Source organism: Quercus lobata, chromosome 6 (genome assembly GCF_001633185.2).
Source record: "Quercus lobata isolate SW786 chromosome 6, ValleyOak3.0 Primary Assembly, whole genome shotgun sequence".
NCBI classification, from domain to species: domain Eukaryota; kingdom Viridiplantae; phylum Streptophyta; class Magnoliopsida; order Fagales; family Fagaceae; genus Quercus; species Quercus lobata.
This window is the reverse complement of record NC_044909.1, coordinates 2997098-3011925: the sequence shown is the minus strand read 5'-3', so window position 1 is coordinate 3011925 and position 14828 is coordinate 2997098. Positions and strand designations below refer to the sequence as shown.

The window sequence follows — 14828 nt, the reverse complement described above, 5'->3', positions numbered from 1 at the left end:
ATGACTAAAAATATATATATTTTGGACCCAGAGGGGGCCCAGGCCCCCTTGGGTCCCCACTTGGGTCCATCCTTAACTGCATGCATATGCAGTTCGAATCTTAATTTGTTGACACATTACTAATTTCCCTAGAAATAGATTATGCCTATAATTGAACCAAGCTGTTCATAAATGACTCGAACTTAACTTGATAAAAATCTTATTCATGTTTGTTTGTTTATGAACAAGTCGAGTTTGTGCCTTAGTTTTAGGCTTGTTTAGTAACTGATTCAAGGCCCCCCCCCCCCCCCCCCCGGGGCCCAAAAAAAAAAAAAATTGAACAAGCTCATAAAAAAGGGCTCGATAAAAAACAAGTCAAGCATAAACTCATTTATGGGATTGGTAATAAGCTTGATATTAGCTTAAAAAATAAACTTATGTCTTACTAATTCTTTAATTAATTAGGATTTGGTACCACTTGTGTAAACCAAATGAGCTTCATAATATGATTAATATGCTTGATAATGTACCTTTGTTGGATCTTGATTAAAAGCTTGATATTGAGCTCTAGTTTGAGCTTAAAATTGAGTTGCAGCTTAGCTAGACTAACAAATTACTTTTGAATGTTTTGATAAGCTCGAGTTCAAACATTGGTTGTTGGCTTAGTTCAAACTCAAGCCAAGCTTGAACATTTTATTTTCATTGTTGAGACAAATTTGAACATTCACTACTTGACAAAGTTCAGCTCGTTTATAACTCTAAGAAAGACATGTCTCAATATGGTTATAATTAGCGTTATAAACGAGCTTAGAGAGTCTCTTAATCCTTTTGCCTACCCATAGCAGGATCAGCTTGGAGTTTAGGATTTTTAAGTTTTAGCTATCTAACAAAAATATGGGATAACATAAAAGTAAAGACAAAGAGCAAGTCGGGCTGAGTATGATTTAAACCGGGCTTGAGAATTATCTTTAGGGCCGGGCTCGGCTAAATAATTAAGCCATGAATTTCCGAATGGGCTAGAATTTGGATCCAGTTGAAATGGTCCCCTTTTTGTCTTCTGCTAGGCAAAAGACATTGACCAAAGCAAAAACAAATTAAAAGAAGCTGAGGGGTGAGTGAGTAAGAAATTTTGAATACGAATCAAAATCACACATCCTAATTGGTCCAAGCCATATCCCCTTATCCACACTCACATATCCACCACTCATCCAAAATCCTACAAACTCTCCAAACTATTACATTCTCAACCTCATTGAATATCCCACAAGACCATAAGCCATTACAAAGCTAAGAGTAAGACCAACCAAATTTCCTATCTCTAAACCCTCCATGGCTATGGCAACTCAAGCTTCCCTCTTCACCCCACCTTTCTCTGCCTCAAAATCATCAACCTTGTCCTTCACTACTCCTAAGACGCTCAAATTCTCAGCCCCAAAGCGCACAACAATTAAGGCAAGTACAGATGCACCCACAAAGAAAGAGGCACCAGTGGGGTTCACACCACCACAATTGGACCCAAGCACCCCATCACCAATCTTTGGAGGCAGCACTGGAGGGTTGTTACGTAAAGCCCAAGTCGAAGAATTCTATGTGATCACATGGGAATCTGGAAAGGAACAAGTTTTTGAGATGCCAACAGGTGGTGCAGCCATAATGAGGCAAGGTCCTAACTTGCTCAAATTGGCTAGGAAAGAGCAGTGCTTGGCTCTTGGGTCAAGGTTGAGGTCTAAGTACAAGATCAACTACCAGTTTTACAGGGTGTTCCCTAATGGAGAGGTCCAATATTTGCACCCCAAGGATGGAGTCTACCCTGAAAAGGTGAACCCAGGTCGCCAAGGAGTTGGGCTGAACTTAAGGTCAATTGGTAAGAACGTGAACCCAATTGAGGTCAAGTTCACTGGCAAGCAAGTGTATGACTTGTGAGGTGTAGCTTTATTTTGATGTTTTTGTGATGTATTTATGTTTCTATGTGACTATTGTTGATGTTTGTACGTTTATTTTGTTTTTCAGTTTGCTACATCAAAGACAAATATATATTGAATTGTTGTTTGTCTAAGCCTAATATACCAACACTAGATTTTAACCGTAAGAACGTGACATAAGGATGGAGATGATTGTAAATAGAACATAATGAGATTTTCTGACAACAATATTATTAATATAAGCTCAAATTGTCCACTTTAGTTTAGAATGCCAAAAATAAAAATTTTAAGAAATAAAATAAAATAAGAAGAAGAAGAAGATATAAGGGCTGAACTATGTATGGATCACTACTCTGTCCCAACGAAGTTCTTTACTTTTCTTTTTTCTTTCTTTTTTGGGAGGGGTTAGACAAAGTCTTGGATTTATCACAAATAACTTAATAAGATCAAGCATAAAACAAAATAATAAAAAATTACCCAGAATCTTGTAATTTATGACATTGCTGAGTTTTCTTCATGTAGAGATCTTGATTTCAAGTCTCCTCCTCCTCCTCCTCTGTTGATATGCGCCAAAAATATTGAGGAAAATTTAAACTCTAGAGCTTAGTACAAATGAACGATAATCTCTACAGAGCCACAAAATCAAGTAATGTTACTTGATTCGTTTCATTATTCTATTTTACCTGCATTTTTTCACTTATATCGTACGAAATATAAAATATTAGGACAATCATGAATTATAGTGGCTAATTTTCATGGCATTATAATTTTATCAATTTTGTTGTCAATAACCATGTTTAAGATGATGGTTGAGGGGGAGGAGGGGCTGTAGGCTGAGCAAGTACTGGAAAAGGATGTGGAAGATCTCTTGGTGGGGTTGTCGTCAGCTGTAGATGGAGAGATTGAGACAGGGGGCGACGGTTGTGGGTAAATGAGATAAAAATGGAAAGGGTATTTTGATATTAGGCAAAACTACATAGTAAATTTCTAAAGTTTACCTATCGAGTACCATTGATCTTTAAAATTTAAAAAATGAGTATTATTGGTCTCTTTTTTGCCTATTTGTCTATACTGAAACAATGATATATCTCTTTTTAATGACATGGCAACTGTTTTTAGTATTAAAAAATTACTTGTAAGCAAATACACCACTCTCAGGTTAGCCATTGTCTCCGACGCCACCTCTGGCTCAAGCTAGCACTTGGTCCCCCTCCTCGGCTCACCTCCCCATGCGCTCCTCCTCGTTGTGGTCACCTCTTGCAACCTCATATGATTATCTCTAAGTCTCATCAAACAAACTCAATCATTTCTTCAAATGGTACCCCAGATTCCAATCTCAAATCAATATTAGACGAAAATTTGCCCAAGATCTAAGCTTGAATTACAAAACCCATTTTCAATAACCCCAACTACAACAAAATAGATGGTGGAAACCAAGAGGTGGGACTGTTAGAGAACACATTTAAGCTCATGAAACCACAAAACCAAGAGGTGGGTCTTGTTCTAATTTTTTCTTTTTGGGCTGACTTGGTCTTGCTCCTAATTGATGGTGGTGAGTTTAGCATATTGAAAAATAGCAATATTAATAGACATTATAGAACAAGATCAGAAGGAATAGGATATGATTGGGTGTGTGGCTTTTATTTTTGGGGCCAAACAAGAAATGTGCTGTAAGCAAAATTGCGGTTGTGAGGATTGGGTTCAAACGCTGCTAGTGTAGGTGACAAGGAGGACAAGTTGGGGTGAGGAGCCAAGGATGAGGGAGACCAAAGTATTGGCCGGATCTAGTAGTGGCACTGGAGACTATGGCGGACTTGAGGCTGTGGCAGTCTTGAGGAGAGAACTTGACATGAGGTGAGTGGTGTGTTTGCTGACACGTAATTTTTTAGTACTAAAAATAGTTGCCATGTCATTAAAAAAAAAAAAGACATTATTGTTCCGTTAGACATATAGGAAAAAAAAAAAAAAAAACTAATAGAAGGTAACAGGTGTTGGGGAAAATGTTTCTCGTCGCCCCTATCCTACCATTCCTTCAAGTCAAGGAAAACCCAAGTGAATCTAACTAGATTGTCATCCTACTTTTTCAAGCAAATCTAACTAAATTTCACCCGTTTTTTTTTTTAGAGAGAGTTTCGAGATTGTCATCCTATTTTTTCAAGCGAATCTAACTGGATTATTATTCTACTTTTTCTTAAGAAAGTTTTAACTTATGATGTATGTTTCTGATGATAGTTCTTTATCATCGATCAAGACACCAATTGATTTTTGGTGTAGGTGAGGATTGAACCTTAGATCTCTTATTCAACCATCAGAGACTTTACCAGTTGAGCTAACTGAAACTCACAAATTGTCATCCTACTTAAATTGACTATTAATAAATAAGATACATTTTTTGTTTGGCTTTTATGATGAGTCTTATCCCATGATTTAGGTTTCAAATTTTCTGGAATCCCACAATCTTTGCAAAAAAAGCATATTGTTTTCAATGAAAAAAGAAAAAGAAAAAGAAAATACATATTTTTATACCAAACCATTTAGGATCTTTCTAAAGTTCTTATAATAACTACCAGTGTTATTAATTCCGTACCAGACCACCGATTAAACTAAAATAACAGTGTTTTTTTTAGAGAGTTTTCAACCAATGACATCCGCTTCTGATGGTCGTTTTTTATCACCAGACTAAGACACCAATTAGTTTTTGATGTAAGCCGGGATTGAACTCCAGATCTTTTATTTAACCATAAAAGACTTTACCAATTGAGTTAATTAGAACCCACAAAATAAATGTGTTCTCTTACATTAGACTAAATGATATGAAGTGTTTTACCAGTTATATAGTCCATCATATCGACCCATAGAAAACTATAAAGACCAAGTTATAATTTGTCTGACCTCAACTTGAAATGGAAAATCAACTTGGTGACAAAAACTATCAAACTTCTGATACAGATAAAGCCACTTTTTGGGGGCGTTTTTGGTTTATTGCTCAAACCTAACTACTAGCTTAGTCTTTACACGTAGTCCCTCCCTGTGCAGAAGTGAATTGTCACTGCATTTCCTACTAAACAATGATATTTTTATCTATTTTGGTATAATCTTGGATTTAACAATGAAAATAAAATTTTTATTAGCTAATTTTACTTTATTTTAGTTCATTTTTGTAATTAAATATACTTAATTAATTATTAATAAACCTATAATCTAACCATTAGACCACTTGTTGAACAAATGAATTAGTGAACTAATCTTTTAGCTGGGTCATTCTCCAATATGATTTTGATAATCACGACAACTACCTCATGAAATTTCCAAAATCTTATTCACCAATTTTGAAATAAGTGAATTGAAATTATTAGTAGTTAAACAAGTATTGATTCATTTGATTGTCATGATGTAAGTTATTTTTTAAGAGTTCGGTTAATGTATGTCCTTAGGGCATATAATAACAATCTATTTTAAGAAAATTTTCATCGAAAATCGAAAAAACTGTCAAACTTTTTTGACAGCTTTTTTAATTTCCAATAATTTTTTTTGAAATGACTTACTAACATATACCCTAAGGGCATGCGTTAGTAAAACCCATTTTATAATGAATAGATAGGATTTTAGTATCTCTATAATATTCTATTAAAAAAACACTAATCCTACCTAAGCCTTCCTAATACTATCTCTTAAAATAATTTAAAAAACGACAAAGTTCATGACCTTATCACTGCATATATTGATACAAAGGTAAAGTTAAACATATCAATTATTTTGACTAATGATACTTAAGGATGTGACTGTCCAATTCCTTAATTAATCAAACAAAAGTTAACTATGAATAAGATAGTAATTTTTGAGTGATTAAAATAATATTAATTTAGTTTTTTTTGGTGTTTCAACGTATGACGTCTACTCTTGATGATAGTTCTTTATCATCAAACTAAAACATCAATTAATTTTTGGTGTAGGCGAAAATTAAATCTCAAATCTTTTCTTCAACTATAAAAATTTTTATCAATTGAACTAATCGAAACTAAGATATTAATTTAGATATCGAAAGGAATATTAATGTTTCCACCGTTCCACAACCACCGTTAATTACAAAATGAATAAATTATAACGTGTATCACATCCAGCAATCTTATCAAGGCAATAATGCATTTCTTCAAACTGAATTTTAAATTTATTAGATGACAAAGTTGTTGGTGCACATCTTTTTCTGATACCCTTTTGGGCAACATCAAAGATAAGGATGCCAAAATATTGTTTATTAACACGTCAAGCTAAGCCAATGCCTTTATGAATATAATAAAAATTAAAAATATATTAAGAGTTTTGTACCCTAATTGCTACTTCTTTTTTTTTTTTTTTTGATAAGTACCCTAGTTGCTACTTTTAAGATAACTGAAGGGGCACTAACTCTTGCACAAAGTAAAAATATTTAAAAGTCTAGAAGAGAAAGTATTTAAACTGCAGAGTTTTTTTTTTGGTCAGCTAAACTGCAGAGTTAACTCATTATAATTAGTTTACCAAAAAAAAAAAAAAAACTCATTATAATTATTTCATAAAAAAATAGGACAACAAAAACGTTAGAGATTCAAATCTGTTCTCTCCTAACTATTAAATTAATTTTTATTTTTGGTTAAAAAAAAGTAATTGTTCATAAAGCTGCACGAAACTAACTAAACGCCATTCGTTTTTGGAGATTCAAATAAAAAATTGTTCATTTTTCTTTCGGTTACGCACTTAGCATTGTTGGCACTTTCACAAAATAATAATAATAATAATAATGGTAAGTAGAAAGCTTTATTGTAGAATTACAACCATATACTTGGGTTGGGTTAATATAGTTCATTATATGGACAAACCCATTTTCATACATACGAACACATGCACATTTATGTACTACATGATTTAGATGACAATGTACAATTGTACACAATGGAGCCCAGCCAGAGGTCTTGATCGAGATTCAATTAAGCAACAACGGCTGTGATCGCCAGAATGGACTCGATTTCGCTTTTGGAACGGCTGATCCTTTGATCACCACCATCCATTCCGTGGACCCATATTTCCGGAATTACTTGAGCCAGGTTGTTGACATTCTCCAATGCATAATCGGCTTCTTTGCTTTTCACTGTCTTCCCGACCTAAACCAAATATAAAAAAAAAAAAAATGTACAATAATGAGAATTGCATTTTCTATAGTATACAAAGATTATTGTAATAGATTATATGGGTTATGACGTGTCATCATTGTGTTCACGTTGTGGGATACACATAGATTAACGAAATCTTTATATTATTTGTAAATTTTCAAGGAGTAGACTTCCTAGTCACCACCATTTAAACTACCCTATATAGTTCTTCCCAAAATAAAATTCTTTTATAAAAAAACCCCTATATTTAGGTGTAAAACTTTGCTTTTTCTTGATAGGCCAACGATAATTTTTGTCGTTTGGCAAAGCAATAATGGGAAACAACTTTTCATTCACATAATTTTTAACAATTTATTTAGGTGATAACTTCCAATTAATTAGAACTAATCCGACTAATTGGTATGGTGAATCAATGACATGATACTAATAGGTGTTCAAGTCTTTAATGAGATTGGTTAAGCATATGACCTGATCAGATCCAATCAAATTTGATAAGTTCTTTGTAATCCATTTAACTTGAAAATCTTCTTTAAAACTGTGTGTGTTATAAAAATGATTATGAAGAAAATTGTAAAGAGAAAATCTATAAAGTATAAACACGACAAAATTTTATAACATTTTGCTATAAACGAATTATTTATACTTCTATTTTTATTAAACTTAATTTTCTTTTATAATTCATCATGTAGGTATAATTCTCCATTTTAGAATATTAACTCCATAAATATATTGCTATGATGATTTAGGAGATGTTTGGTATACCTATTTAAATACATATTTTCAGTTTTTAAATAACATTACACGTATTTTTATATACTTTTTCATCTACACGTATTTCCACATATATTTTCAAACACATCTACTAAACACTCCCTTACAAATTTTATCATTGAAATTTTATCATAAGATGACATTGAGCTCTATCAAACCTACGCCAGTCAAGTTTCAATCTAAGTTTAATAAATTTGATTGGAGTCACATCAGTATTAGCTCATGAAATCACTTTGATTATACGCATTATTGTTGATAAGTACTGTCTGAAAATTCTTAATCAAAATAGGTAATGTGTGTGTCATTCAACTTAACAATTTTCTTGGACTTTACAAAGAAGACAATATGTGAGACACGCTAGAGTGTGTCAGCGCATGCTAACAACCTGCTGTCAGTTTGGAAGTACTTATTTAACTTTGTTTTGAAATTATTGTAAATAAAACTAAAAAATAATTAAAATAATATAGTAGAATTTATAAATAATATAAAAAAATGTAATAAGATTTATAAATAGTAATAAAAATAAATTAAATAAAAAAAAATTTTGAATTTTTAAGTTAATGTTAAACGAACACTAATCAACAAAGATAAGAAACTACCAGAACAGTTCGGAGACCCAAAGCTTTCCCAGCAGCGACGTTCTTCACGTTGTCATCGAGAAACAACTGCACAGAAAAACAAAGAAAACGACGCGTTTTCATTTTTTAATAAACAATTTCTAAACGAAAATGAAAACACCTATATGAGAAATTATAATCTGTTTCGCGGGCATACCGTTCTACGAGGATCAACGTCTGCAACGTCAAGCGCGATTTTCATGGCGTCCATCGACGGCTTGAGAAGCACGGGGAACTCATCGGGTCGGGTCGAATTTGGCAGGTTCGGGTTCATGGTCTCGAAACATAGTATTTGCTCAAAGCAATCCTTTAAACCAAGCCGATCCAACACCTTAATCGCGTGGGTCCTGTCCGAATTCGTGAAAATCTGAAGCAAATTCAAACATAACTTAGTACTAGTAATATGATTCGGTCAAACATTTTATTTGGGACTTCGAGACAATTGTAGTCAAGGTTTTGGGCTCACGATTTTTCTTTGAGTAATGCTACGCAAGAGGTTGCGTAGCTGAGAATCTGGCTTGATCAAATCGTACGGTAATCTTCCGTGTACGAAACTGTGATGAAAAAGAAACAAACGAAAATGAACAAAATTTAATTAGAAAGTTTCTATTTTAATTAAGGGAAGCATTTGATTTGATGGTATAGTATTAGTGTGTTTTAAAAAGGGAAAATTAGGGGGATAATGCTCTGCTCTCACCTGTGATAATCATCGGCATCGATGTCATAGCCTAATGCCTGTGACAAATTTAGTCAAATACAGAAATTAATTAGTTGGGTCTTCATGTTAATTATTATTTTTAATTACAAAATGTTCATGTTTTTGGAGAGTTTGATAAAGAATGAATTCATACCCTCAAACCAGCAAGGGAGCTGCCGTATTTTTTGAAAAGCTCAACACGGATAGTTGAGGCCCTGCTTTCTGGGAATCCACATTTCTCAACAAGAAAATCTGCAAGAAGCAACCAAAGATATATATAAAAATTTGACTTTTAATAGTGTTAATTACTTAATTTGGTAAAAAATTTCAGTTTCTTTCACACACCATCGATGTTTTTCCTGAGTGATTCGGAAATTCCAACTTTGGTAGAGTACAAAGTGTCATCCAAATCTGTGTTCAACAAACAAAGCCAACACAATCAGAGCCCATTTCAAAGAGGGAAAAAAAATATGAGAGACAAAAAAGTAAAGAGGGAGATGAAATAAGTTACCAAAGATAAGGCAGTTAAAAGGAGAAACAGAATCAAGAAGGGATTTGCTGCAGGAATCCATGGCTAAGCTGAAATCGGAATTGGAAATGAAAGCAAAATTGAGAGCTTAAAAGCAAAGCAGAGCAGCGCAAAGCAAAAATTATATCGAGCAAAAGAGCGACAACAACAACAGAGGGGTGCTTGTGCTTTTGATTTGAGAAGGGTGGGACTATATTTATAGGGATAGGTGCACACGCTTCGACATGAGGAAAAGGTTTACACGTGGACGGTTGGATAGAGATGTGCTGACTCAGACGTTTGTGTTTGGATTGGGAACCGAGTAGGATGTGGGCCCCACGCTCCAGAGACGAAAACAGGTGCGAAATTGCGAAATCCTTTTTTTTTATTGGACGATAATACCCCTGCCTGGTCTAATTATTGGGACAGGTGTTCCACTTTTATCCAATCTTGTTGGAGCTTCGGAGTTGGGATTTTACAAGATTGAGGAAGTGACATAAGAATCAATTTTGTTACACGTACCGTAAAATTTGGAAAATACTGATCATACAACGTGAGAAACGAGCATGAGTGAACCACTTGGCACTTGGGTAACAGTAACAAAGCTTGGTGGAACCGAGCTAATTATGGCGTTGAATCTAATGTTTATGTTTTTTTTTATTTATTTTTTATTTTTTTTATTTTTTTGTGTGTTAGCGTTGAATCTAATGTTCAATAGTAATAATGTTATCACAACCCACTTGAATTTTACAGTGTCCGTTACCATAACTCATTTTTATAAACTCTTTCACAAATCATTTGAATCTTGTATACGCTGTAATTAATTAATATTTTTAATTTAATAATAAAAAAATAATTATTATGAAATGAACCTAGTATATTTAATTCTTATCTTATCCATAACAAAAAAAACAATTGGGTAATTTTTAATCTTAACAAAGATTTTGAAACCCGGACCATTCAATGAACCATAAAAGAAGATGTTCAAGGTTTTTGAGGTTGAACCGAGGTCGAACCGTGATGATGTCATAATTAATTTAATAATTATTTAAAATATAAATAAATATATTAAATTAGTAAAAATTGAAAATTTATCTAAAAATAAAGAGAAATAATTATATACATATATATATATTTATATATATATTTAAAAATTTTGTTAGAACTCTTAGGTTATGACAAAGCTCATTTGAGTACCCCATAATTTTTATTTTTATTTTATGAGACCTAATAAAATGATAAAGAGATAAATTAATGTCTGCCCATGGCTAAGCCCATTTGACAACCCAAACAATTTTTTTTTTATGCCCAAGCCCATTAGAATAGTCCACCATTTATGAATTAAGAAAAAGAAAAAAAAAAACTATAGGATAAATACGAAAACTAGAGCCTAGAACTAGAAGTTTTTGACAGTTGTTTCACTTGTTAAAAAGAAGAAGTGGTTGACAGTAAAGCAAATGTTGGTGGTTGACAGTAAAGCAACAGGCAGTAAAGCAACAGCTAAAAAGAGGACTTCATTTACCAAAAACAGAAGAAGACTTCGGAAGGAGAAATGAAGAAACAACATTGTGAAAAACACTGAGAGAGAGAGAGAGAGAGAGAGAGAGTGCGAGTGAAACAGAGAAGAAGAATAGGAAGATGGCGGTGTGATCTCAAGTCTGATAGCATCTCACGGTGGTTGAAGCTTCAGCCTTCAACAATGGTTGTAAGCGTGTAAATACTCTAAAGGGAGCTGCGTGATGTACTCTGAAGGAAGTAGAATTTAAAACTTGTTTTTCTGTGTTTTTTTTTTTTTTTTTTAAAGGTTCAGATTCAAAGGGAAGTAGGGAACCGTGAGAAGCGATCTGATCACGGTTCTCGAAATCGTGTAGTTGGACCATGGTTTGAATGGTTTCCTGCTTTTTTGGCATAGACCGGTTCTTGAGACTAAAAGAACCGTGTTTGTGAGAGGTTCACAATTAATCCGGTCAGACCATACGATCCGGTTCGGATTTAAAAACCTTGATCTTAACTATAACATTATAATAATGTTTACCATGATTAATGTTTTATAAAGCTTACTTTAATGTTATTGATGTTTTAGGGAAAATTATTCAATAATTCGGTGGGAGGAATAAAGAATACATGAAAATAGTAGGTGTCACTATAAATTCATTTAGTGAGGTCCCCATAATGTGAAAAGAGAGAACAATGCTATAGAAGTATTGAATAATCACTTGGTGTTTAAGGGTTAAGTCATGACTTCAAATAAATAACTTCTTAATGTTCATAAAAAAAAAAAAATAACTTCTTAAGTATAATTTTATACACAGATGGAATTTTTTATTTTTTATAATAAAATTTCCTTTCATATTTCTCTTATATGATGTAAATAGAAAATTGGTATGGGTTGGGGCATATAGAGAAAATTGGTCTGGCTACAACACATATACTATGAAGCAAATGGATGCCTTGATATTAATTAATTTTGGCTAAGAGCAACCGCATCAGTCCATCTAAAAATTTTCGTCTATTTTGGCCTTAAAATCTACTTTTTCTATTTTACACAGTCACATTGCAAAAATACCAACATCAAATTATATATTTTACACTTTCTTTTAATATAATATTAATTCTTCCTTTATTTTTTTACTATTATTTCTGTCCTTTTTTTTCCCTTTGTTTTCTCACCAAACAAACACAATCTAACCCAAATCAAACGCACGACAAACCTCTACAGACACAAATTACAACAAATTCAAGCCAAGATACCACTAAGCAAACCACTACCAAAATCAATAAATCGGCAAAATCAATCCACCAAAATTAGCAAACCACCGAGCAAACCCAGTCACTCACACTTTTGGCAAAGTTCTGAATCTTGGTGGGCATGGTAGCAGAAAATAGAAGAGCACCAAAGAGGAAAATGAGCTAATCTATTATGAGTTTTCAGTTGAGAGAGAAGATAATGGGTAGGAAACAAAGAAGAGCCACCAATTGGAGTGGTGGTGGCGGCTAATAGGTGATGAGCAAGGACTGTAAATTAAGGAGAAGAAATAAAGAAAGAAAAGAAAAAGAGAAACAGAATAGCCATAGACGGAGAGAAAAGAAAAAGAAGGAAGCAAGTAACAAAATGGAATAGAAAGAAAGAGAGAGAAATTAATTAAATATTGATGCACAAGTGAACATTAATCGTGTATCTTTATATGGTTACTTTAACTTTTTGGAAATTTTGCACAATTTTAGAAGAGGTGATACGGATGATTTTTAAGGTAAAATGTGTAAAATTGTGCACTTTTTGTATTTTAGAAGAGTTGATGTGAGTGCAAAAGTTTCCTTCTATTTTACAATAAAAATTTATTTTTTTATTTTACACGATCAATTTGCAAAAAAATTCGCATCAAAGTATCTATAATACACTCTTTTTATTAAAATAATACTTTTTCACTTTTTTTTTTTTTATTTCCCTTACCCATACATGGCCCCACCATCTTACCTCACTTCTCTGAAACACTCTTGCTCTTTCTTTTTCTCCTTCTTCTTTCTACTTACTTCTTTCTTCTTCTACGTTTTTCTTATTTGGCATCTTCTTTCTTTCTTTCTTCTTCTTCTTTTTCTTTTGCTATTCTTTCTTTCTTCTTCTTCTTCTTCTTCTTCATTCCTAAAAAAATTTCTTTCTCTTTCTCCCCCTTTCTTTCTCTATCAAATCAGTGCTCTCTTCAAATTTGAAAAAATCTCTCTACCAAGCTTCCATGGCTTAATACACTCACACTCTCTCTCTCATGGCGGTAGCAAGCTTGGGTTTTGGGTTGATTTGTATTTTGCCAAATGGGTTTTCTGTTGTGTTTTGTTTTGAGTTGATTTTAAGTTGGGTTTGTGATGATTTTCATTAATTTTAGGTTGATTGTGTTTGGATTAAATTGATGTTGTAATGGGTTGGTTATGGTGGTGGTGGCGGTGATTGGTTAGTTGTGATGGTCAGCTTCTTCTTCTTCTTGGCATTGAAGAGTGGGTGAGAGAGAATCTAACAAGGCAAGGGAGAGCAGAGAGAAAAAAATATAAAATAATAGATAGAAGAGTTATAGTAACCGTGCATATATGCACAATTATTGTAGCAATTGTGCATAAATGCAAAATTTTACACCCACTGATGTTGGTGTTTTTATTTCTCAAAATGTGTAAAATGGTCAACTTTTTCTATTTTGCAAGACTTTACAAATACTAATGCTAATGCTCTAAGAGTGGAAAAGACCCATATAGAAAGAATAAGAGAATATACTTTGTGCCCTTCTTTTGTACATGCATGATGCAACAAGCGTTGTTGCTAGATAATATGGGCTGGGGCATTGATAGAAATTGCCCCACTTTTGTAAATACCTTTGATCTATGACTTTGTAATATACTCTTAATCATATCCTTGTTTATCTAAAAAGAAAAAAAAATGGTATGTAGAAATTCTATTTTAGATTATTTTGTGTTTTTACTTTTAAAAAACCAATAAAAATGATTTGTTTTTGTGAAAATTATTATATTTAAAAAAAAAACACACACATTTATCTTTCTAAATGAATGAACAGATTCATTATAAGGTGTAGAGGTGTACATCAAACTTACCAACCTATCGAAATAGATCCAACTCTAATTCTCATATTGATTTTCGTGGATTGAGTTGGGTTGAAATCTTATTTTGAATCTTTGGTCAGGTTAGGTTTGGGTTGGTAGTTTTTTCAACCCACCTGTCCCATCCTAATCACCATGTAAATGAATTTAGATTTTACCATTATTTTATTTGTTTTAGTTTGCCGTATTTTGAGAATTGTTTAGACAGATTTGGAAATTTTGAATGTAGCTCAAGTATATTATATGAATTGTAATTATTTATTGAGAAGATTGTTTAGATAATTGATGAAAGTTAATTTTTTACGATACATAAAACCAAAGAACCAAAGGCAGAACTAAGAATTTTTGCTTAAGGAGCCAAGTTATATGGTACAGATAAATTAGTTAGTCATACTTCATAAATGTATTAGATACAAAATTATCAACTTTTATCTAATCTACTATTTCATGGTGAAATTAACTTTTATTTTCATCATATATAAGTTATGAAGCTGTCTGCCAATGTAAATAGACATTATATATATATATATATATTATAGTCATATATCTATACTACTATTTAAGGGGTTTCCCCTGTTTGGATTCCTTATT

At 32.8% G+C, this 14828-nt stretch overlaps 2 protein-coding genes across 2 annotated transcripts; one reads left to right on the top strand and one right to left on the bottom strand.

Moving 5' to 3' along the window:
• The first annotated feature begins 1175 nt into the window (after positions 1-1175).
• On the top strand, positions 1176-2028 carry LOC115950593 (photosystem I reaction center subunit II, chloroplastic-like). Its single transcript, XM_031067797.1, has one exon. The coding sequence runs from the start codon at positions 1309-1311 to the stop codon at positions 1900-1902; it is 594 nt and encodes a 197-aa protein (XP_030923657.1). The 5' UTR covers positions 1176-1308; the 3' UTR covers positions 1903-2028.
• A 4618-nt stretch (positions 2029-6646) lies between these two features.
• On the bottom strand, positions 6647-9831 carry LOC115993534. Its single transcript, XM_031117475.1, has 8 exons — positions 9642-9831; positions 9476-9541; positions 9285-9382; positions 9131-9168; positions 8900-8987; positions 8591-8800; positions 8416-8481; positions 6647-7036 (listed from the first exon to the last, which is right to left on the bottom strand). Exons 1-8 carry the CDS (start codon positions 9700-9702, stop codon positions 6863-6865), a joined length of 801 nt encoding a protein of 266 aa, XP_030973335.1. The 5' UTR covers positions 9703-9831; the 3' UTR covers positions 6647-6862.
• Between the last annotated feature and the right edge of the window lie 4997 nt (positions 9832-14828).

Coding starts and splice junctions, on each gene's coding strand:
- LOC115950593 (XM_031067797.1), top strand. CDS start 1,309: ATGGCTATGGCAACTCAAGCTTCCCTCTTCACCCCACCTTTCTCTGCC.
- LOC115993534 (XM_031117475.1), bottom strand. CDS start 9,702: ATGGATTCCTGCAGCAAATCCCTTCTTGATTCTGTTTCTCCTTTTAAC. Junction 9,542..9,641: donor TTTTAACTGCCTTATCTTTG/GTAACTTATTTC, acceptor TGTTGAACACAG/ATTTGGATGACACTTTGTAC. Junction 9,169..9,284: donor GCTCCCTTGCTGGTTTGAGG/GTATGAATTCAT, acceptor AATTTGTCACAG/GCATTAGGCTATGACATCGA.